Raw genomic sequence first — 24,395 nt, 5'->3', positions numbered from 1 at the left:
AATAGAAAGAAGATATTCATTATATTCCACTGTAGTTCCCCATCACCTTCTTATAAAATAGTCAGGAACAAAGCTTTCCCTTAGAATCTTAACAGCTTAAGAACACCCCTGAGCTCCCACTCTCTGTGTCCTGTCATTCTGAAGGACATGTGTCCTTGTGACAGCATTTCATTTGCCTTACCCTTTGCTCCATTCTCTTATTCCCTAATGTGTTTAATTTTTGCAGTTCACCTTCTCTTTATAAAAATTGCCATGTCTGGACTAAGAGACAAAATCTAGGACTATGGAACAAGCTTCCTCAGGAAGCACTTTCCACTCCAAGATCAAGGTGTTTTTCCTCATGCTCGTCTTCTCCCAGAGACACACAGTAATTAAGTTTGGATTCAACACTAAAGACAGAAGATATCCTAACAAATACATCCTGGGGTAAGGATGAGCAGTGTGTTGCAAGTCATTCTGCTTACTGCTGATCTCAGATACTGATGTGATGACTGCAAAGTGAGAGCCTATAAAAAAATCACTAGGAAGGCATCTGTTTCCGGGACTCCTTTGGATGAGCTTCAAAAAGAAGGACTCTCTTCCTCATCGCTGACACAATTTAAGTGGCTTACAAAAATACACAAAAAATTACAAAATATAGTATTATACCAAAATCTTCTAGTGTCTAGCCTACCATTCGTCTATTTTTACATTACTTAAAATTTATTTCTACTGGCAAGTTAGATCCTCTCACCTTGCTGTCCTTTGGGACCTGGAAGTCCTGGGAATCCTTTGAGACCAACTGGTCCTACAGGGCCAGGTAAGCCAGGATCCCCTTTAACAAGCTGAAAAGCACCTGGCGGGCCTGGTGGGCCTTGTAAACCTGCCAAAGTTAACAGAGGAAATCAGTACATATTTAGTACTGCACAATAAAAAAGTGAGAAAATAATGTTACCTTGTATTGCCATTTATGTAGTCAAGAGAATAGACAGAGCCTACAAGATACCAATGTGTCCAAGACTTTGTATGTGGATTGAGTAGGGTCGTACCTGTTAAGAAGCCAAACCTGAAGTTGACTGAGGGTAGAAGACAATGGGGTTCAAGGCACAGTGGAGGAAGTAGCCTGGGCTGGGCCTCCGCCACTGACAGGCCTCTGGTAGCACCTAAGTAGCTGCACATGTTGCTGCTGGAAACCATATTGCTACTGCCTACATTCCCATCTCCCACCAGACAGGGCAGAGCAGGCCCACAGATGTAGCTCTGATCAGAAGCACTGCAACCAGGGTGCGCAAACAAGGAGCGGCATCTGTTGAGGGTGGTACTGGCAGTTTGCGTGGCAGTTTGCTCAGACGAGTTGCGCTCTGCCAGTTATCAGGCTGCTGCCTGCTTCGCTCAACAGCAGGCTTAGGCTGCAGCCCCAACGGTCACACCAACTGACTGATGGCTATGCAAGCATACCCAGAAGCTTGAGGCCTCCAGGGAAATACAATTGGAAGGATGACATCTTTCAAAAGAATTACCATTTTTTAAGTGGACTCTTTTTCTAAGAGCTATAAGGAGACTCTGACCTGCTGAAAGAAAATGGTGTCCACCACCGCAACTGCAAGGCTGTGGCTGAAACCCAAACAGAAGCACTACAGCCTATCTATGCTGATGTCTCCACCCAAACAGACCTCCCAAGGACTGAAATAGCAGTCCAGACCTTAGGTTTCATGGAGTTCCCTCAGCAAGTTTGTGGATGACACAAAGCTGAGTGGTGTAGTCAATACACTAGAGGGAAGGGATGCCACCCTGAGGGACCTTGACATGCCTGAGAAGTGGGCCAATGTGAACCTCACAAAGTTCAAAAAGGCCAAGTGCAAGGTCTTGCACCAGGGTCACGGCAATCCCCAATATCAGTACAGACTGGGGGATGAATGGATTGAGAGCAGCCCTGCAGAGAAGGACTTGAGGATACAGGTAGATGAAAAATTGGATATGAGACAGCAATGTGTGCTCACAGCCCAGAAAGCTGATCGTATTCTGGACTGCATCAAAAGAAGTGTGGCCAGCAGGTCGAGGGAGGTGATTCTCCCCCTCTACTCTGCTCTCGTGAGACCCCACCTGCAGTACTGCGTTCAGCTCTGGGGTCCCCAACACAAGAAAAACATGGACCTGTTAGAGTGGGTCCAGAGAAAGGCCACGAAGATGATTAGAGGGCTGGAACACCTCTCCTATGAGGACAGGCTGAGAGAGTTGGGGTTGTTCAGCCTGGAGAAGAGAAGGCTCTGGGAAGACCTTATTGTGGCATTTCAATATCTAAATGGAGCTTTTAAGAAAGACAGAGAGAGACTTTCTACTGGCGTCTAGAGTGACAGGACAAGAGGCAACGATTTTAAACAGAAAGAGGGTAGATTTAGATTGGACTTAGGGACAAATTTTTTTTACGAGGGTGTTGAAACACTGGAACAGGTTGCCCAGAGAAGTTGTGGGTGCCCCATCATTGGAAATGTTCAAACTCAGGTTGGATGGGGCTTTGAGCAACCTGATCTAGTGAAAGATGTCCCTGTCCATGGCAGGGGGGTTGGACTAGATGATCTCTAAAGGTCCCTTCCAACCCAAACCATTCTATGATTCTATGGTTCTAGTATACCATTTAAAGGTTCTAATAATGACAAAACCTCAGTATTGATTTTTCAGAGCAGGAGACAAATACATTCACTCTCTACTCAATACTTAAATCTGACCATTCAGATGCTGATACCATGATATTTGGTTTCATACTCTACCTCTTCACACTGAATAAAAGGCGGAGGGATATATCCATTGATTAGTCACAAATAACCATTTTAACAACATCTGGGCAAAACGCAAGTCTTTATATTATACCTTTAGATCCAGGAAGACCTTGGTCACCTCGCTCACCCTTAAGGCCTGGGAAGCCAGGGGATCCTTTTGGACCTGAAGTCAAAGGAAATATTTACATGAAAATTCAATAATTTCTTGATTTGGAAGGATATGTGCACAATAATCATGTACGACCCCATAGTCATGTAAGGGCCACGACTTCATTCGCACAAGTACTTTTTAACTGTTTGCAAGAACAAGATACAAACAACAGTACTAAGTCACATAAGAAATGATGACTGAAAACAAGTTTCTCTTACTTTAATTAATAATATCTTTCTCTAAATTATGGGAATTACATTTTTTCTATTAATAACCGCATTTTTTTATACACGCAGTGTTTTCACATATATGATGGTTACAGTAGCAGCAATATAATCAACAGTGGAGACATACTGAGCCTGTGTTTCCTCAAATATAGCTATAACATTTGCCTCTCCAATTCTCAAGAAAATCTTGACTGGTAATGTCTAAACAATTGATTTTACATCCACCTTTTAAAGCAAGTGCACACTTAAAATTGGCAAAGCCAGACAACAGGCAAAAGGCAAAAAACCTTGACAAAATCTTGATATTCTTGTATGCTTTTTGACGCAGCTTTCAATGTCCTATTTCAATAATTTGTAACATAGAGTCGGCATTCTTTGAGCATCTTTTTTTGAGAAAGGAAGGATATGAAAGAGACATCTTTGCATACTTTTTAGGAATATGGTAAATTTCCTTCTCACCTGGAACGCCTGGAACGCCTGGAGGTCCCAGATCACCCTTTTGACCAATATCTCCTGGTAAACCAGGACTACCCTGTATAAAAGAAAAAGTGAAGTATAGTTATCCTACACCATTATGATATGACTTTCAAATAGGCTGTGTATTTTTGGAAATGTATTAAAAAAATGTTAATATGAGAGAAAAGCCATTAAGTTTAAGGAATGGTTATTCTCTACCATGATTAGATGAGAAGCTTCTTTTACAGGAACAAGCATGACACCTTGTTCTTACGAAACTATTTTTTGCCTTACAAAGACACTAGATCAGAATAAGGTCTCATTAACAGTACAGATAATAAAAAGGTGCTCAACCACAGACTATATTGTTATGAAAAACATCAGTAAGCACAAATCTCAGCAAATACTAATTTCAGTGCAGCCCCAGCAGGCGGTTGCTAGTTAGATAATTAAATGGGGTAATTCTAGACCACAGCAGACTTGAAAATGTCTACATTCACATGTGGAATGAAATTAAACATGCTCAACAATTTATAATCCTCTGAAGATTTTTACTTTTCAACAGGGCTAAAATACTTAAGGACTTAAACACTTCAAACACAATGTGAACTCCTCCTTCTGCCTTCACTATTATAAACTGCTCCCCTGAAATTAATGGTAATAAGTTCATTGTAGCCTCCCTTCAAGGAAAACCGAGCCCATATTTCAAAAGACACTGTAAACAGTCATTTAAATGATTGCCAATTTCCTTTTCTTCTTTTGCCTGCTGCAGATCATCTGCAAAAAGCTTGTAAGTATAGTTTAGAGTTTCTCCCTGGCTGCAATATGGCAGTGATAGTCCCCTATATAGTAAAATGTGGAACACAGGCAGAGGAAAGAAACAAAATCCCTTTGCTAAGTAACTTACCGATCAGAGGTTAGAGATGTGAATTGAGTACTCAGTGTAAAATAATACCAATGGTAGGATTCATCTCATCATATTTGGAGAGCAATAGAATAGACACACACAGGAGTGATTTTTCATTTGATATAAGTTAGATGTTTATATTAAGGTGAGAAGAGTGGTTCCCTACTAACATCTAGTTCTTTCCACTGACTATAAAGGGAGAAGAGATGACTAGCTCAAAAACTGATGTCAACAGTGAGACTTCCAAAGTTAAACAAAAGAAATGCTACCCTCGGAGTGGTAAGGGAGGTATTAATGAAATAAGGTTCCCTGGTTTCCTTCAGTCACATAGCCACAGTATGCAGGATTGTTTAAAGAAATGGCCCTCTCTTTGTATCATAACGTGAACTTCTGCAGCACAAAACAGGAGGGCTAACATTCATTCAGAAGACAGTCATGAGTCAGACAATTTCATTAAAGAAGTTTTTTTTAGTAACTTTTTTTAGATTATAATTATAAAATGGAATTATTTATAAAAGGAGTTTATTGGAAGCTTTCCATCAAAATACTTTTTCCACAACAGTATGCAGTTTCTTAAACTTTTTTTTTTCCCCATCAGATATAGCTTGGCAAACAACATTTTGTTTTGGGTCTGTTCCAAACAAAACAAAACTATTTCAGTTTGTGAAAATTATGAAAATGTTTCTTATCTCATTTCAGCATTAAAATACACAGAAAACCCCATGGGATTTGTATTTCACCGTCTGATCTCCACATTAACTTTTTTTGGATAGGATTTTTGGACAGGCTGCGTCACCCATGTTGTAACAAAATCTCCTTTCTGATATAGATTACCATGTACCTGGAGACCTGTATGAGCAACTGAGCTGTAATCAGGGCAGGAGCCTGTCACACTGCGGAGGATGAAGACATTAGAAACTTGGTATGTATCACCAGAGGAAATTTAATATTGAAATAACTCTCACTGGAGCATTTCCCACTGAGTTAACAACCCAATACTATGCATTGTGACTCAAGGATAATAACACATTTTCTTCTGACTGAAGGCACAGAATCAAAATCCTTTGGCACTTCCCATTCTTGACAAACAAACAGTCTTGGACTGGAATATCAACCTGTGAAAAGTTTTAGAATTTCCTGGGGTATAGAAATTCAGCTCTCTGCAGAAGTACTGCAAATTCTTAAAACACGGAAAATACACTGGAATGTTGTTTTGAAGTTTACTACCTTCAAAGCTGGTATGGTATGGTATGGTATGGTATGGTATGGTATGGTATGGTATGGTATGGTATGGTATGACATGACATGACATGGTCTGGTCTCACAGATAAAAAGGCATAGCCAAGATCTAGTGTTAGAACACGGAAGCAAATCCTTAATGTCTCTGTGAAGCTACTCCTGATGCAGAAAAGGATGCAAGAGATCTCTGAATTATCAAGAATAATGTGGACCTTTCAAGTCCACTATCAGTATCCTGCTTCTCACATCAGGACCTTATTCCTGAGTCTTCCTTCTTTTTGCACACTAGGAATTTTTGCGTCATACCTACCTACTTTCTTATTCCTTTTTCCATAAATTTTATTATTAGTATTATTATTTTCTTAGTAGGAAAGAGGAAATGAAAAGTTAAAATATAGAGCATATTTTTAAGTGTGGAAAAAGGCAGCAGACACTCCGAGAGAAAGAGTATAGAAGACCAACTATTATAGGTGACTGTCCTATTCTACTTCATTCTCCCTGATATACAGAAAAGGGACTGTTTTAGACCAGGGAAAATGAATAATATATGACAACAACGTATTAATAGCATTGCCTGTTTGTATTTCTAAATCAGCAGCTATATTTCATCACTGACAGTACTGAAAGTGCACCTTATTTGAAAGGTTTCATAACAAAACCAAACAGTTCAGGTATTTTCAGAAGGCAATTTATCGTGAAATATGCAACCTTTAAAATTAACTACTGATGCATTTGCAGGATTTATGGATGTGCTGCAGCCATCCTGTACTGTTAATACACTGTAAATTATATTCTGGGTGTTGTATGTTACCACTCACTATCTATAAATTTCTAACAAGATCATTAGCTCACTGGGACTTACTGGTAGGCAGCCTTTAAAAGGAGAGAATTGAAATGTTTTCAAACTGACTTTACATCATCAGCAGTGAGTCCAAAGGCACTTTGAGCATAAAGTATCATTATTTTGAACAAGAACCATCTATGATTAATATATCCATTAATTACAAGAACCAGCTTTCAGCAAATCTGGAGTGTACTGAAAGGAACTTACTGGCAGCCCCTGGAAACCCGGATCACCTTTGACTCCCGGACCCCCAGGAGTCCCAGGCCAGCCATTGCTCCCCTGCTCTCCTTTGGCCCCTTTCAGACCTGGGGGTCCTGGTGGCCCTGTGGGACCTGGTAAACCTACAAACCAGAAGAAGGGAGTATTTAGTGGCAAAAGTTGTTCAGAGCAGTACCTGATGGAGGACAAGCTGGCTCAATCTACAGATGGGCAGAATCAAAGTAATTATTGTAACAACATTTCAAGAAAATAAGTAGGAGAATCTGTTGCAGGGAGGTCCATCTGACTCCCCATCTGACTGGACATCTATCATTTATCAGCCTTTGGCTGATGGAAAATAGTGGAGAGTTTTCTATATGTGCAGAACAAACAGATGGTATGTTCTCAGGTATGAACATGCTAGAGACATATTGCAGCTCTGCTCTCCTCTCCTCCTTAGCCTCTAGCACAGGGCCACTGCCAAGGTAAGGCCACGCTGGGCCGTTTTTAAACACATTAACACTCCAGGACACGGGAACATACAGCCATGGCTGCCTCAAAACAGTAAATAAAGTCCAGAGGGAAACATGGAAATGGGAGGCAAACTTCTGAACGTCAGAAGGACTTCTGGACAAAACCAACTGCCTGAGGACGTAAAATCAGCCTGTTCTAGGACATAATGCCAAACTGCCTGTGAAGTGGAGCTTTTCTCTGATCTGTGACAAGAGGATAAGCAAGCATATGCGATATTGATTATATTATTAATTAATTAGGTGAGCTTTGACTAACAGCAGTACCTTAATCCTACAGATAAAGAATTACCTGGAAGGCCAGGCTGGCCTTGGGGTCCTCTGTCTCCTTTAGGGCCCTCAATTGCACTTCCTGGTAGTCCAGGAAGACCTTGGCTGCCCTTAGGGCCTGGCGGACCCGCATATCCCGGTTCTCCTTTCAGGCCTGGGATCCCCGGACTTCCGGGGGATCCCGGGAAACCCACATCACCTTTCGCACCTAAGATTTGAAACAACCCCCAAAACATGATTAGAGAAAGGGTCACAATCACTGAAACCTTCTGCCTTATTATCCACTCAGCATAAGATTTATTCCTTAAGAAAATATTGACCTTGTCTTTATATATTCGTGTAAAAATGAAAAACTTTAGGAAAACTGCATTATTCTCCACATTATGACATAAAGTATGAGGAAAAGAGTAGTTTGACTGACATATCTTTCCTTAGCTAAACTGATCACTGGGCTATTTTAACTCACTCTAAAAATAGATGAACATTCAGCATCTCTCTGTCAGTCCTTCCACAAGGAATATGAAGTCCCCGAACTCTTACTCCATTGCAATTATTGTTGTCATAGCTGAGTAATGGATGTTTTGCTTGACTAAGCACAAAAGGAGTTGCTCCTGGAGAAAACTGGAATTTTTTTTTACTAAGATCTAGATTTAGACACTTTTTAGACACTTAGTACTTACTTTCAGGCTTGTACGAATAGTTAACATTTGCAATTCAGTTGAATTTTAGATCATGATTGAGCAAAAAGAATATAGATTAGCTGGTATAAATACAATAATAAGAGAAATAAGATGTATAAAGAACACTATCACTGGCTCTTTGCCTAAACAGAACAGGGTCTTTAAATCCTGGACTTGTTTCTTTGGAACTACAATACATTTGGAACACAAACGATGTCAGTTGGATATCTATTTAGTCTAAACCCAGATATTTTTAAATGAGCTGTGCTGACAAAATGAGAGAGATGGGTAAAGTGAGAGAAGTGCTCTCATAATCTAGCATTCTACATGCCTTACTGAGCTATGATTAGAAAATTTGTTTATTAAAGTTATTTCTCTAACATTAGGGCTTTCTCAGCAATTAATGACTGTTAATTACTCTGAGATTGTAAATAGAAGTTATTCTACAATTCTGGTTTATCACTTTTGATTGTCCACACAAGTTTCCTGTATTTACAGAATGAATGAGTGAGGCAGGGCATTGGTACTTCAAGCTATGCAAGTTCTTCAAAATCTGCCATGCTGTGTTAATTTCATAGATGGACTAGTTGAATCTTTTTTGTTTTCTGGAAGTTTAAAATTGAAAATCCTTTAATTGTACACAGTTTCCTTTATCAGCAGCAGCCTGATATTTCTTCACTACTGTATCTATTGCAGTCTAGTGTCTAGGACATACTTATTTCACAAAATGGAGCATGGTGCATTACAGACACCTTGAACAAGCACTGACTCAAGCCAATCAAGCCGTTCTCACAGCACAGTGTAGCGACACACTTTGTGAAGATCACAAGTGTTCTTGAAATTGTGATAGCTATGTGCCTGTACCCAAGCTACTAAGTCCTGAGTCCAGGTAATAATAATTTTCAGTAAGATCTCATCAGGTCTCTGCTATGTTTCGCATCTCTGCACCATGCTCCTGTGCATAGCTTAGACATGCTCTACTGAGCTATAGAGAATAACTATTTTAGCAATGAATAAAATTGCATCTGGGCTGCACAACAGACTCAGGTAAAAAAAAATACTGCAGTAACCTGGCCATGAAACTACTATCTTTAGCTGTCTGGTGCACAGAGCCTCACTAGACTTTGATTCTTGCAAAATTAGTAAGAAAACAGAAATACTTGGAGTCAAAAGCACAGCACACAAATACAGGAGTTATTTATATTACCTCATCACAGCACAGCTTGCAGTAAATTCCACACTATGAATAATTACCTATTTTAGGGCATATCTAACTCATGTCCAAGATGCTGCCACTGTAACAGAAATTAGTATTTGAGCCTCTCAGAGTTTCTGCCTGCTCTGAAAAGGTATAGCATGTAAAAGAATGAAGTAGAAAGTATGTCTGAATTCCAGAATTATGTTTATAGTGTGTTGGGAGGCATGTTTGCTGCTTGTTTAAAGAAGTGTTTTACCTTTATCTCCCTTTGCACCGGGAAATCCTGGAAGTCCTCTACCTGGAATACCTGTAATATAGAGGCAGCAAAAAATTAGAAGATGAGACAGTACTTAAATTTAACCTGTAATGAACAAAACTCTATTAAGCAAATACAAAATCTAAATAAACGGTTTATGCAAAAGTTCTTCAAGGCAGAGACTGTCTTTGTTATGTATTGGTATTGTATCTAGCATAATTGGTCTTGTATGACTGAAAATCCTACCCTAAGAAAAGGCAAGCCTGCTCCATTATTTCACAGCTAAGTTGCAGACTGAAATTAATTCCAAAACATGCCAATTCTTTAAAGTATTGCCAGCTCTTGTGAAAGAAGTTCTTTCAAGATTACACTGATTAAACACAGTTGCTCATCCAAATGATCAGCTTTACAATGATGGATGATAGTAGTTTGCAAGACACTATACTAACTATTTTCTAGGGTTCCATCCAAAGTACCTCAAACCGAGCACACCCCTTTACCAGCTACTCTTGTGTAGCCTGTCTCTGTGCATTTTTGTACCCCATAAACTTAACATGACAATCACAGTACCTTGTTCACCCTTTGCACCAGCTGCACCTGGAATCCCATCATAACCTGGTTCACCCTTCTGTCCAATGGAACCAGCAGGACCCGGAACGCCAGGTTCACCTGAAAAATCATTGCCATTTTCATGTCACCTATGAATCATCAGTCTTTTTTTTTTACACATTTTTTTCCTCTAAAGAAAAGCTTTACTTATTCTTTTGCTCCCACAGAGACCAAGCAGATACTGCATGATGACTTCAGTGTGACTTTTAGCTGAGGTTACTTCTGAATTAAATCAGTGTGAGACAGGGCTCAAGTATTACAGATTTTGACATAGCTAACTATCATGAATCTTAGTGAGTTTAGAGTGCAGGAACTCCAGCAAAGGCTTGTGAATAGCACAGCCCATTGTCCAATGAGATGTGTCCTGCAGCCAGTAAACTAAGAACACAAGGCTCCAAGTTAAAAAATGTTGTTACAACAGCAAAATATTTCCTCTTTAACATCTGTGTAATGATGCTAATGTGGTGATTCAGGTTTGGGCCCATGGATCACTTTATTGTTTTTAAATGAACTCAGAAACCACAGAACTAATGGGTGTAGCAACAACCAGTCTTGTGGAAGGTGGTAAAATCTCTTCCACAAAGAGTGCAAAAGTAGTATTAGCCCCACACTACACTAACTCAGATTTACCTGGGAAACAGCACTGTCTGCTTTTGCTAATGAAATGAACAAATGTACCAGGAAATATCTGAGCCAAAATGAATGTAGAATGCCACAGTATTTGTTTTAGCCACTGCCTGCAGGTGAACAATACTTTAAGTAGCATTTAGTGTTTTGTATTTCTTTTCTACCTGGTTCTCCTTTTAAACCTGGAATGCCACTTAAGCCAGGAAGTCCTTTTTCACCCTTTTCTCCCTGGCGGCCAGGGCTCCCTAAAGAAAGGAAGACAACATGGGTTTACATGCAGGATATTTGGTGTAAGTTTCACGTTAACTTTTCACTGCAATTTCTGTTTTATTCAAGCATCAACACTTGCCTGGAAATCCTGCCATGCCAGGGGATCCTTTGGGACCTGGGGCACCCGGCATTCCAGGAATTCCTGCACTACCCTTTTCACCCTTATCTCCAGATAAACCTGGACTACCCGTTCTTCCTGGTTCTCCCTAGAAGAAGCAGCACACATTATAAAATCCACACATTAATTCTGAAACAGCTTTTTCCATTTGCAATGCTAGATGTCACCCCTCTTATCCATCATACTTATAAAGAATTTCATTCTTTTTCCATTTAGAAACAAAGTAATTTAGGATTAAATTTGCCATTAAATTCCACTATCAGAACTACTGACTTTTCTAGGAATTGCTTAATACCTACATATGAAAATGAGTAGTTTTCTATGCATTTTTATAATGGTTTTTACAAAGTCTTTTCCAAATTAGCCTCTTAAGTTACTTATTACACTTAATAATCTTCAAAAAAATCATTTTTCAAGTCTTCAGCAAGTGTGCTACCAGATTAGTAAGTTTTATTTTTACAATTTTTACTCATAAATTCATGATTACTGTTATTGTATAGCTAGGAAAAGGAATGTGAAACAAATGAGAATCCTATTAGAGATTAAATTAACTTTACACACAGTATTAATACAGTTCTTTTTTCAGCAATATCTGAGCATTTTATAGGTTTTTCCAGCTTCCCAGTATCTCTGTAAAAGTACAGTAACACTATTTCAGTGTGATTATTTGCTCTGTTTGTAAGAAGCCCTTTTCACTTTATTTACTTAGTATTTTTAAAAGTTACTCCCTTACCTCACATTTCTAGCACTGTAAATTAGCCTATTCTGAAGAGACAGAATAAATAAGAACCCTGGACATAATGGTCCCATCAAACAGAATACATCTAAACCTGCACATATGCACACCTTTCAAGTTTTTTATCAGGTATTTAAACGAGCATAATAGAAAATATAATAAAATAGCTTAAAAGGCCAACAGCATCTTTTCAAATGAGTTACTTGGTAGACAGACAATTAAATCCTTAGGGGTGTAAATACCTTCTCACCAGGAGACCCTGGAAAGCCAATTCCAGGAAAACCTGGTGCTCCTTTGTCTCCTTTTTCACCTTTTTGCCCAGGAAACCCTGGTGTGCCTGGTGAACCTGGTACTCCCGGCAGACCCTTTTCTCCAGGTGTTCCTAGCAAGTGAAAAGGAAAAATGGGTGTATCAGAACTAGTGTACCCTGGCAGTGTTGACAATGATTTTTCAGTGTTGCCTTAGCTATTCAGAGCTAGAAAAGTAATGTAACTCACTAAAATAGCCTGTAAATTAACTTTCGAAATTCACTCTCTAAATGGGACTTTTTATGGGAAGATAAGCTCTCCTCATAGAAGGTTGTAATCTTGGATTCAGAGTAAACAGAACTCTTGCTAAAAATATGATTTGAATAAAAGTTTATGTTGATTTGAATAATTTCTAACAGGACCACAGAGAGAAAGGGACTCTGCTGTAGCAAATTTTTCTGTCCCCCTTTATCATTTCAGTCTTTCACCTTTGATTTCCTAAATATGCTAGGCACAAAGCCATCTGAATGGAGACAAAGTTTCTGTGTTGAGATATAGGTTCTTCTCCATTCTATTCTTTACCAATCCCCTCCACAACAACACTCTTCCCAGACCACTACAGTTTGTAATTAACATGCAGTACACAGGAACTCACCAAACTTTTTAGAAGGGGGAAAATACACAAGAACCTTAATGCAGTTCACACAATAGCAGAGTCAGAGACAGACAGACAAAAGGAATCACTTGACAAACTGCCTGTCTGCAACAAATACACAAATCCTACACATCCAGCTAAAGGATTTGTATGTAGAAACTTAGGAAACCATCCTATTATTTGTATATCACAATAGGATTGAGAAAGCAATGTCCCAAAAGCCTGAAGTTCAGACACTGCAAATAGTGCAACCGTTCAGTAGATCTACACCAACAAATACTCCATACAGGTGTCTCATAATGTTCTATATTAACTTGAGGAAAAAATAATGAGAAATTCCCAGCAATCAGTACCTGGCAAACCCATTTCACCAACCGATCCTTTTTGTCCTGGAATTCCTGGATCCCCTGGGAACCCTGGGGGGCCCTGATCACCTTTTGGTCCTACGGACAGCAGAGAAATTAGGAGTCCCATTAGTCAATGAGGTTTAAAATACCCACTGAACAGTCTCTCTGTTGCTAGCTTCAGACGTACCTGGATGTCCTGGAGTACCAGGTTCACCATCCCTCCCTGGAATTCCTGGTTCTCCATATTCCCCACGTAACCCTTTTTCTCCTGTTGCTCCATGGTCCCCTGGACACCAAGAAAACACACACAGTGAGATCAGTTTTATCAAAATTTACTGTAATGCCATATAATAATCCTTCTAGTTAATTTTTGATCACTGTTGCTTCTCTCTGCTGAACAATGAAATGGCTGAATTCAAGCTTCATACATTGTACAGTAGAGTCACACTTGAGTAAAAAACAACTCTCCAGTCAGTAAATCAGGGCTAGGGAAAGGCTGCAAACTATTACAATTTTACAGGTGTCTGTGCAAATTTCAAGGCAAGTTATATCTTTAAAAGAAATTGCAAATGAACATGTGTTTGAGTTAGATTAATCAGTTACTTCAGAAGTGCCAGACAATATCAGGTATAACAGAAATGATCGATTTGACTGTTCTGCTGTCTAAAAAGGTACATGTGAACAACCAGTTCACAGCCAGAAATTCGCTGTTTCCTCAGTTCTATCTAATGTTAAAGCATCTTCATCATTCCAGAAGGCTCCACCTCTTATTCTGTGGTGTGCCTCTTCTCCAGCTTTAAGGTCCAAGCTTTTTGGTCATAACTCTTTCTGTTAGTGTTGCATATAGGTGCAGGACAACAGGTTACTGAAGATAGCTCACTGAATGTTTTTAAGTAAGTAGATCTTATTAAAAACATCCCAAGATGTCCAATACCAAATTTTTTCATTAAACACCACTGACAATCTCCCAGAAAAATACTGTGTCTTCTCTGCAGTTTGTATTTTAGAAGCTTTTTAAAACATTACTGTGATATTCAAGTCTACAGAGATGAAGGCAGCTAACAGATCAGCAAAGTTATGGAGTATAATTAGGTTATTTTTCTCTGCTGGTACTAAGTATCTTTGAGTTGAAGAGGATGAGATGGGCAGAATAACAGCAGAAATTTGCAGGCGGGGGTCTGTTTGGAACCTACCTGTCCAGGCTGTGTGAGCCAGGCCAATCTGTAGACTGTGTGTGGTCAGGAAAAGGTAGAGCATACAAGTTTGCAAGCATGCATTATTAGTGCTGGATTGATGAAGAAGTTAGAAACCAAAGAAATAAACCATTTGAATTTCTCAGCAAAGGCTTCTTTATATGCATGTAACCAGTGTGCCTAATTTGGATTTCTGGAAAGGAGATAAAACTAATTATCAGTCAGTCAACCCACAGGTGAAGAGTAGATAAGAAAGTAATGAAAAACAACCTATGTGGACTTGTTTTAAAGCTTTCCATGCCACCATATGTATCAAGATCAGAAACAAATGAGAAAAATTAATCTAGATTAAATCTTTATAGGCTGGGAGCCTCATCAAATACAAAAGTGCTCTCAGAAGCCGCTTCTCAGCTTAGAGGCAGATACACTCTACACTTGCTCCTCCCCTCCCCTGCAGTCCCTGGCTGTCCAAGCCGGGAGGCATTGCCTATCCACATGCCTAGGTTTCTCCGAGACCCAACCAGGACACATGAGCCCAGGTCTCATTCTGACAAGTAGTTAGGACATGGAGATAAGAGGTACCTAATCTGGGCAACTCTCCTGTTCCCACAGTTCAAATATAACATGGTACAGTTACTGGTGATTCACTGTCAAACTGGAAAGTAGTCGCAAGTGCTCTGTCCTGGGCCCAACAGAGAATACACTGATGAAACGTACAGATGACACTAAACTGAAAAGGCTTGAAAAGAGGACAGGATTAGACTGCAGAAGGGTTTTGAAGAGTTGGAGTAAAGGTTGAAAATCAACATCATGAAATTCAAAAAGTGTAATACACCACATATGTGGTAAGGAGAAGTCAAAAGCATGCATACGAAATGAAAAACGACTGCATAGGCAGCAGTCCAGAAGTGAAGGACTAAGGATTATAGCTAATCACAAACTGAGTCGGCTGTTGTTTCAAGAAAGGGAAATTTCATTCTAGCATGGCCTGAGTTAAGTACTTCACTTGTTTAGCAAAGTGCACTCTAACAAGGATGCAGCCAAAGTGGGGGGAAGTCAGAAAGGCTAACAAGAATGATAATTATTTCAGAAAACATGATATCCAATGAAAGGCTGAAGGATTTGGTTCAGGGAAATGGAAAACTATGTGATCTCGGCAGCTCTCTTCTAAGCCCTACAATTCTATTTTAACTAAACCAGTTATCATTTATTTAAAAACGCTTATGAGATTTTTTTAATAAAAAGTAAATCTTAATAAAAAAAGGACAAATAATAAAAATATATGAAACATACACTATGTTTTCTTTAAAAATAAAAACAGGAGAATGATCTTAAACAACAAAATTTTCATGTAGCAGTAAAAATAAAAATCCAAGAAGAATGCGTTGTCTAAAAAACCTAATATCTCTACCACCATTAAGTTTCTAAGTAGAAAGCTGATTGCGTTTCTCCTGCATATTTCCAGATGTTTCTAAACTGACATAAGTTGATCTCTTGTTATCAGTGGCATACATGTGTGCCAAAAAAGGCTGCCTACTTTTTCTTACAGTATCTGTTGGTCTTCATGGCCACAACAGTGTTTCCACTATATGTTTTACAGGAAAGACAGCTATTCTCTTCTGGCAAGCCCTAGTTTCTATTTTTAAAATTCCTTTTCTTTTGAGAGTCTTCTGGTAAGAGGTAAAATGGATTTTATAAGGGCAAATTGAACCTCCTCCATCCAACCCAAACCCCTTCTGTCTGTGATTAATCTTTGTTTCTATGGAGTTGAAAGACACTGGAAAAATATCTGCATTTGCTGTGTGAAATTCTTTAATCTTATTTTAAAAACTGTTGTCTAAAACAAAGATACAACTGAACTCAAAAGCATTGCTGCTTAACAGTATATGAGCGTTAATTACACTTACCCACAGTTAGAAATTAAAGTTACCTTTTTCTCCTGGATCTCCCTTTTGGCCTTTGAGACTAACCATGTCCATAGTGTCCATCGTTCCAGGTTTTCCTGGGAGACCAGCTTCACCTTTATCTCCTTTGACACCAGGATCACCCTGAGGTCCAGCTATGCCTTTGAAACCTTGGCTACCTATAAAGGGATAGCACAGAATATTATAGTGGCATATAAAACTTCTCAAAAATATGTAGTAGACAACAACAAATGCAATTAGCTATTTATTCAAATTTTGAGCACTGAATACCATGCTCTGGAACATCTCATTTATGTAATATGAAGTTTTTTTATACCAGGACTTCACAATAGCTCTGTCAAAAAAGTTGACATATTTTTCTTGCTTCACAGCCATTAATTTTAGACTCTCAAAACAATAGGGATAGGAGTTTGGCAGTAATACAGGGCATTATTTGAAGGATTTAATTAAGACCTTCCTGCTGGCTTTTTATAATTTCAAACACAGTGTTTTTCTTGGAGTAATATCTATGGCAACCTCGCACCTAGCAAATCCGTACGTTGTTGAAGAACAGATCAAAAATCCTGGCTCAGTGCCCAAATACATGAGTGGTCCTAGGATATGGCTTTCTAAATTACACTACTTCTAACTTACAGGGAAGTTACTTGACATAAAACATTCCTTAGGCCAAGCATACTCCTTATATTTGGTTATTTCCAAACTTGTCTTCTGTCGGGAGAAAGATAGATTTTACAATTTTGATTTTGAGAAAATCTCTCTCTTACCTTTTTCACCAGGCAACCCTCGATCTCCAACTGGTCCAGGAGTTCCTGGCAATCCAGGAGTTCCCATAACTCCCATTTCTCCTTTGGCTCCTGAAACCAAAGTGAAAAAGTGAATAACAGAAATAAAGCAAGCAGTGTAAAGAAGTACAAGAAATGGAATTATTTACTCCCTATCATATTAGGAATTGCACTACTAAAGGACAAATGGGACAAAGAAGGTGATTAATCTAAAATAGCCTGACAGAGAAAACAACAGTAAAAACAGTGTTATGAAAACCAGAATAAAACACCCTTTGTAATGGGTTTTTGACAGATTCTTAAAACTTCCTATGACAGTAAACAGTGCTGTCATTAACAAAGGCATTATTAAAACCACATTCTGTCACTGAAACTGTGCAGAATAATCCCCTTTCATTATTACAGGCTAAAGGCTAGTTCCTGCAAGTCGCTGGATGTGATCCACCAAAGGACTTGAGCAGCAGTTCAGTTACACATGCACAGAGCTGCTTTACTGACATCAGCCCGCGTGGTTTCCCAAGCTTGCACTCTTTGATGGATCAATTCCTAACCGAGTGAAAGGGCATGCTACCACAGCTTAATAAAACAGTTGTCAAAGATGCTGGTTTCTGAGGGAAAAGACGTTTACCTGCCGACCCTTTCTGTCCAATGGTCCCCTGCGGACCCGGCAGGCCGGGTAACCCCACAGACCCTGGTACTCCCGGCTGGCCCTGGCTACCTTTATCCCCTTTTGGTCCTGGCATATCTAGACCTGGGATACCAGGGAAGCCCCTTTCTCCTTTTATTCCAGGAAATCCTAGGAGAAACAGAAGATACAGGATTAGTCCTTAATGGAGCACGGGGAACATCGTTAACAAGAATATCTGATAATGTCCACCTGCGGTTCAGAAATTACATGTCATGAAGAATGCTCAAAGCCAGACAGCAGAAATAGTCCTCATTTTCTAAGTGAGGCTTTGACCCTATATACACTACCCACCGACGACCTGAGGAGACGGAAGAAAATGGCCGGAGTTTTCTCAGGAGGCCTCGCCCTGCGTTTTGTCCCAGACGGAGGCGGCCCGCCGACACGCCTCCCCGTGCACCCCCACCGACCTCACACCGCAAAAGGGTTCGCGAGCAGCGCTGTTACCAACGCCAACATCCATTTATGCCAAAAGCCTGCTCTGAAGCACTGTGGTGGGAGTATTTTCCTCTCACCTGGCGGTCCCTGGGGTCCCGGCTGCCCAGCGGGTCCCGGCAATCCCTGGGGGCCCAGCCCCGGTGCGCCCGGAGGGCCCTGCGAGCCTTGCAGTCCTGGGAGGCCGGGGTCGCCTGCGGGGAGACAGAGACATGGACCGAGCGTCCTCCGACGTTCGCTGAAGATGCTAGAGAAGGTGTTTTGGAAGCACCTGGCCAACAAAGACCTCATTCCAGCCTCTAACGCCGCCTGCCTGGGCTCGGAGGAAGGGCTGCTTTGCTGCTAGCATTTGCTCCTGGTGGTTGGTAGGAGAAAACGAGGGGAAGGAAAAAGGGCAATACCCTGAGGTATCAGTAGGGTATCTCGGTGGTGAATAGACTTTTTTCTGCACCTACAGGGGAGCGACTTTAAAAAAGAAACGGAAATACAGAGCTGTCTTTTTCAGGCAACGTTACCTCTGAATCCTTGCTGTCCCGGGACGCCCGGGAAGCCTTGCTCTCCACGTAAGCCAGGCAGTCCTGGATTTCCCTTTTCTCCAGGGATGCCAGCTGGGCCTGGGGGGCCTGGCAACCCCTTAGGGCCAGGGAGACCCACACCAGGTTCACCCTAGCCAAAGAAACACAACAGATTGGGAATCAACACATCAAAACCAAGAATTCATTCACTGACTGTATTATTTAAATCACTCAGAGGCAGAGTGCTATACATGACTTCTGGGGAGAGCCATAAGCCCGTTAGCATTAATGTCAAGCATTCATCCTTCTACTCTGTTCCTTTGTGTGCATAGTGGGAAACATAAGATGAAAGACGGTTTGGCCAACTTTTTTGTTTTTAAAGAGCAGGATCTTTGCACACATTTCGGTTAACATGGGCAGTCACAGATAACAGTATCAGCAGCTGACACCTACTTTTTGACCTTGTAAACCTGGTACACCTGGCAAACCATCCAGGCCACGGCTTCCCGGAGTCCCCGGCAGACCAGGAGAGCCAGACTGACCTTGGAAACCTATAAAACAAAAAAAACCCCTTACATCATTACTGTCTCTGCCTGTAAGAGTCCTTGCTGTTTCTTCAAGCCTCTAACTGAACTATTCACATCCTCACAGGGACATGTTTAAAAAGGTCTGTGTAGTCTTTTATGTCAAACTTCTAAGGATGCCAGCACCCAAATGCCTCAACAGAGATTCAAATGCTGAGCTTCGTGCAGCATTTGGCTTCTGATGAGAAACAACTATCTAGAAGAAATAAATGCTGAGTGTCTCCTCTTAAATAAATAGCCTTGTGGGTTCATGTCATTGAGAAACATCCTGTCTGCAAAACTGGGTTCCCAAAGTCTTCTTCAGAAAAGGCAACTTAATGTGTGGGGCATCAGACTGAGGGATGCACAAAATCCATCTCTGAATCAACACCTTTTGTTTAGTATATGTCATGTGGCATGTCCTGCTACACATCCCGCTGTGGGTTGCACACAGAAGGCTTCTATGCCACAGCTGGCCCATGCACTGCGCCTTGGGAATGCAGGAAGGAATAGGTAAAACATTCTGCAAATTGCTTAAAGATAGCACTCACTCAACACCTGCACATGCTCAATAAATTGAGATGAAGCTCCTCTCCCCGGCAAAGGTCTCAGTGATTGGGAAATCCACCTTTTAGACTAAGCCCCACAGAAGACATTGGGCAGAGCTGAATTCAAGGAAGGGTCCTTGAAAGAAATGTATTTGATATGCCATTCCTTTCTTGCTGGCATCAAAGAGCATACAGCAATCCTTTTCCAGATGCAATGGGCCTCTTCTGTTCAGGCTTATCCCACACCAGTCTTGGAGGAACTAGAGGTGGTCACAGGTTAAGATTTGCCCTTTCTCCTTATTAAGTCTTTCTGACCCTCTCAGTTCACTGGTGTGTGGAATCATAATAAATGAAATAATAATGAAAACATGAAAGAATTTTGGGGATTGAGGTGGCTGCTGAAAGCTCAGTCATCTAGCTCTAAATGAGTAGCAGCACTATGAAATACATCTCCCAAAAATCCAAAACTAGAATATTAACATTTAGACTCCCTCTAAGCTCTGTGCATACCCTGACGATGGCCATGCAGGGAAGACTGAACTTATGCTGAGTAAGCTGGTATTCTAACCAAACCACTCTCAGCTGCCTGGGACACAGCAGAGCTGCTAGCTCTGGCCCCAAAATGCTATAGTTACATCAGCATGTTTTTTTGACCAACCACCCACAGTGCTTCATCTCTCAGAAAGGTCACCTCATCTCTCAGCAACCTCAGTTGCTACCACGTGAGATGTACTGTATCCCCTTCTATTCTGGCAGTGCTTTGACACTGTCTGTACCTGCACCAGATCACTGCACAAAGCAAGCGTGCATTGAAAGTGTGCTTATGGTGGTGCCTGTGGACTTTCGCAAGGGACGTTCTTCAGCTGCACCTCCCAAATGTCATGCAGCCATGACGGATGATAGTGCAGGCCTCCATCCACACTCCAGTTACACCAGCTCTGTTAGATGGATAACTTTATCTTACCTTTGGGTCCTGGAGGTCCAGGGAACCCTATGCCTGGCTGCCCAACAGCACCTTTTTCTCCTGGCGGGCCGGGTCTACCTGGAAGCCCAGGATTCCCTTTGTCACCTTTGCAAGGCAAAACAAGACAAATATTAATACAAAGGCTAGATTCTGGGGAACAGAGCCATTATGATCATCAGACAAAGATTAACAGGCTACTGTACCGTACCTTGGGGTCCAGGGAAACCAGGTGGCCCAGGAAGGCCATCCGCCCCAGGAGGTCCAGGGAGTGGTACAGTTCGTCCTGCTTCGCCTTTTGCTCCTGTGAATGTAAAGATGTATTAAGTACAGGAACTGATGAAATTAAACAAGGGAGTTTCACCTAGCCAGCAATACTAGTCCATCCGTACCATTACAACTGACTTGTTACGAAGTTTTTTTGTAGAAGTTTCATAGGATGAACCTAAACCACCCTGTTTGGCCTAACAAACTCTTCAAGAAAATCACCCTCAAAGATTTGCAATTATACTGTTGAAAGCAAACACTGATTTAAATTAGAAAGTCTTTTTATTTCCATCTTAAATTCTGGTGATCCTCTAAGTTGTACCACTTAAAGGGCACAATTTTTTTTTAATTTTTTTTTTTTTTTAAAGCATATGATAGCATTACCTGGAAGGCCTTGTGAACCTGGGGTTCCAGCAAAGCCTCTGTCTCCTTTGTCACCAGGTAACCCTGCAGCGCCTATCCCAGGAGGGCCAGGAAAACCTCTTTCACCACGTACTCCAGGGAATCCAGGTTGGCCAGGGGGACCGCGTTCTCCTTTCAAGCCAGCCGTACCCTAATTTTTGGAAAGTATAAGCGTACTTCTTGCCTGATTGGCAAGATACAACATGTCATCCTTTCTCTTTGAATATTTTGTAACTTTGATTTAGCACATGTATCTGTAAGGCTGAAGAATGTGGATTTTTCATCACCGAGTTCAATGGAAATAGAACTGGGTTCCACATGGAATAGGACATGGAACTCATACCTAGTGTGCAATGCAGCTAACTGGACTGTGTAGGCTATGTTCCCAGTGGTGGATCTGGGAGCAGACGTGAGCTCCACATTCAGCTCCACATCCATATCAGCTGAACTCTCTATCAGTGAAAGACTTTGAAGCATTAGTTTCCACAAGAAGAGAAGTGTGCTAGAACAGAGCTGAATCTTGTCTTAACAATCTCTACTCAGATAACGGCATTCCTTCAGTCATCTCCAGGTATCAGCTAAATCATCCACACTAGTTCTCACCATCAAGCTGTGAGAAAGGGAGAAAGGAACAAAACTATTGTCCATGCCCACAACTTTGTGGAGGAAGTAACCTTGCTCTACAGTCCTAAAAGCCATGCTGAATACATCTGAGTCAGATCACTTATTTGCATGACATGCAAAAAGAAAGGGTCAAAATCTAACTCTGAAATAGACTGTTGTTGAAGGACCATCCTCCTCACTAGTTCCAGGGAAACTGGAGCCTTCCTCTGAGGAAGAATGAACTACTCAAGGTAATGACAAGAAGTGGAACAACGAATGAGGCCAATAAACATAAAGCATATACAGGGCATAAAAGCATGTGAATTCTGATCTGAAAGACAGAATATATAGGACAGTATGTAAACATAAATAAACACACAGTAGGACAATATGTAAACATAAAGAAACAGACATACCGATGTTCCTTTTGGACCCTGGAGACCTGGCAATCCATCTTTTCCCGGTCTTCCTTCTCTTCCAGGAGTACCTGGTTGTCCTGGGAAACCAGGTTCTCCCTTTTCACCTTTCAGGATAGAATCATAAGAAAAATCTCCTGGTTCTCCTTTTGCCCCAGGGCTGCCCATAAGTCCTGGAGTGCCGGGGGGCCCCTGAAATTTCATAAATTCAGATGTCATCAGTTGCTCTACCAACCTTTCAACTGACACAAAAGAAAACAAATCTTCAGAAATTAAAGACTAGACCCAAATCAAGTAAACCATTAAGTTTTCAATTGAGGAGGTCAAATGAGAATATTTTCCAGGACACAGCAGTGTGAATAAGGAATTAATGCAAATCTTCTTGTCTCGACCATTTTGTTACTTATCATATCATGGGTATATCATTTTAGATGGTGCATATAAACTTACACCACTTACACGAGAACTGCAGGCCACGACACCAAAAAACTACTCTGAATTTTCAATAGACTACCCACTGGATTTCAGTTATACATATTTATACAACATCAGCATCAAGGTAAATGGGGCTTTTTAAAAAGGCATTTTCAGAGTTATAGTGTCTGCCCGAACCTTTACATGATGAATTCTGTAACACTGTGGAACTTATTTCCCTGACGCAAACGCAACAAAAGTATCTGTACACTTCCATGATAATTTACAATACCAGCAGAAGTAGTACTAGCACAGGAAAATAACACACTTCCAGTACGCAAAGACAAACTCAGTCAAACTTATAGGTTTAAATTGCTTATTTAATTGATTAAATTTAAATGAACTGTAATATTAATAAAATATATAGATTGTCTACAAAATTAAATTAATTATCTTATACAAAACTCAAACGTTATTTGCACAAGAGTTAAGGCTAACTGAAGGCTGAAAGCTTCTCCCTGGGTAGTTTATTTATGATATTTAGCTGACACAAATACATGTTTCCCTTCATTACTAACATTCACTGATTTTGTACAATTAACAATCACAGTCAGTTGGTACTACCAGAATACTATGCACATGCTCAGAAAAGAGTTTTGTAAGCTCTCCTGGGAAGAAATTATCTACCTAATAATATACCCATAGGATTTCCAGAATTCCAATTTTTCCCTACACATTTTCTGGGACTCAGATGAACTTTTCTTAGAGGAACAGTCTCTCTCATTTCCGGTGAATCAGAGCTACTCACTAGGGTAGTAAAGCACAAACTTCATGGGCAATGCCTACTGCTTATGTCTCATGTGTGCCCTCCACTTAAACCTGAACCAGAACACGGTCAAAGGTAATCTTTCCATTAGCTTTGGTGGGTCCTGGCATGATACTCTGGCATGGCTCTAAACAATGTGAGCTTGCGAGGCTGGCCTCTATGTAGTTTTTCCAAGCTAAACGGTATGCTGGATCACCACCTGGCTGAACTTTGTGGAGCAAAACAAGCTTAAAAGCATTCAGAACAGCAGCCAGTCCTTGTCTGATGAAAGACATGAACAGAACTTAAGAGGCAATAAAAGGAAAATACAAAGGTGAGGCAAAACATGTCCTGAGAACAAATGCCAGACATGAAAAATGCTTAAATACGCTATGATGTCTTTTATTTTTCTCCACTGTGTCCTTCATGGATCCCATTGATATTATAGTTAATTCAGTCGCTGAGTAATACCATCTTATTTATCACAGTGGAAATAGAGAATACACTCCCCATCCCAGCTAACTTTCACTGGCTGAATTCAGGTATCTAGCCTTTATTT

The 24,395-nt window shown here is 40.6% G+C and overlaps 1 protein-coding gene across 2 annotated transcripts in view; it reads right to left on the bottom strand.

The window, feature by feature from the left end:
- The window catches only part of COL4A1 (collagen type IV alpha 1 chain), a 127,773-nt gene that overhangs the window by 11,676 nt on the left and 91,702 nt on the right, over positions 1 to 24,395 (bottom strand). For both annotated transcript variants that reach the window (XM_052773594.1, XM_052773595.1), the window contains exons 25-46: positions 22,618 to 22,809; positions 21,581 to 21,749; positions 21,141 to 21,233; positions 20,933 to 21,037; positions 19,311 to 19,408; positions 18,858 to 19,008; positions 18,423 to 18,536; positions 17,851 to 18,018; positions 17,205 to 17,294; positions 16,446 to 16,598; positions 13,510 to 13,608; positions 13,329 to 13,418; positions 12,315 to 12,454; positions 11,294 to 11,424; positions 11,113 to 11,189; positions 10,283 to 10,381; positions 9,713 to 9,763; positions 7,601 to 7,786; positions 6,788 to 6,921; positions 3,594 to 3,666; positions 2,848 to 2,919; positions 734 to 862 (exon numbers count right to left, since the gene is read on the bottom strand). In XM_052773594.1, coding sequence (XP_052629554.1) covers positions 734 to 862; positions 2,848 to 2,919; positions 3,594 to 3,666; positions 6,788 to 6,921; positions 7,601 to 7,786; positions 9,713 to 9,763; positions 10,283 to 10,381; positions 11,113 to 11,189; positions 11,294 to 11,424; positions 12,315 to 12,454; positions 13,329 to 13,418; positions 13,510 to 13,608; positions 16,446 to 16,598; positions 17,205 to 17,294; positions 17,851 to 18,018; positions 18,423 to 18,536; positions 18,858 to 19,008; positions 19,311 to 19,408; positions 20,933 to 21,037; positions 21,141 to 21,233; positions 21,581 to 21,749; positions 22,618 to 22,809 — 2,614 coding nt within the window. The remainder of the gene's footprint in view (positions 1 to 733; positions 863 to 2,847; positions 2,920 to 3,593; positions 3,667 to 6,787; positions 6,922 to 7,600; positions 7,787 to 9,712; positions 9,764 to 10,282; positions 10,382 to 11,112; positions 11,190 to 11,293; positions 11,425 to 12,314; positions 12,455 to 13,328; positions 13,419 to 13,509; positions 13,609 to 16,445; positions 16,599 to 17,204; positions 17,295 to 17,850; positions 18,019 to 18,422; positions 18,537 to 18,857; positions 19,009 to 19,310; positions 19,409 to 20,932; positions 21,038 to 21,140; positions 21,234 to 21,580; positions 21,750 to 22,617; positions 22,810 to 24,395) is intronic.

This window comes from Harpia harpyja, chromosome 22 (genome assembly GCF_026419915.1).
Source record: "Harpia harpyja isolate bHarHar1 chromosome 22, bHarHar1 primary haplotype, whole genome shotgun sequence".
Taxonomy (NCBI): domain Eukaryota; kingdom Metazoa; phylum Chordata; class Aves; order Accipitriformes; family Accipitridae; genus Harpia; species Harpia harpyja.
This window is presented reverse-complemented; position numbering and strand designations above follow the sequence as displayed.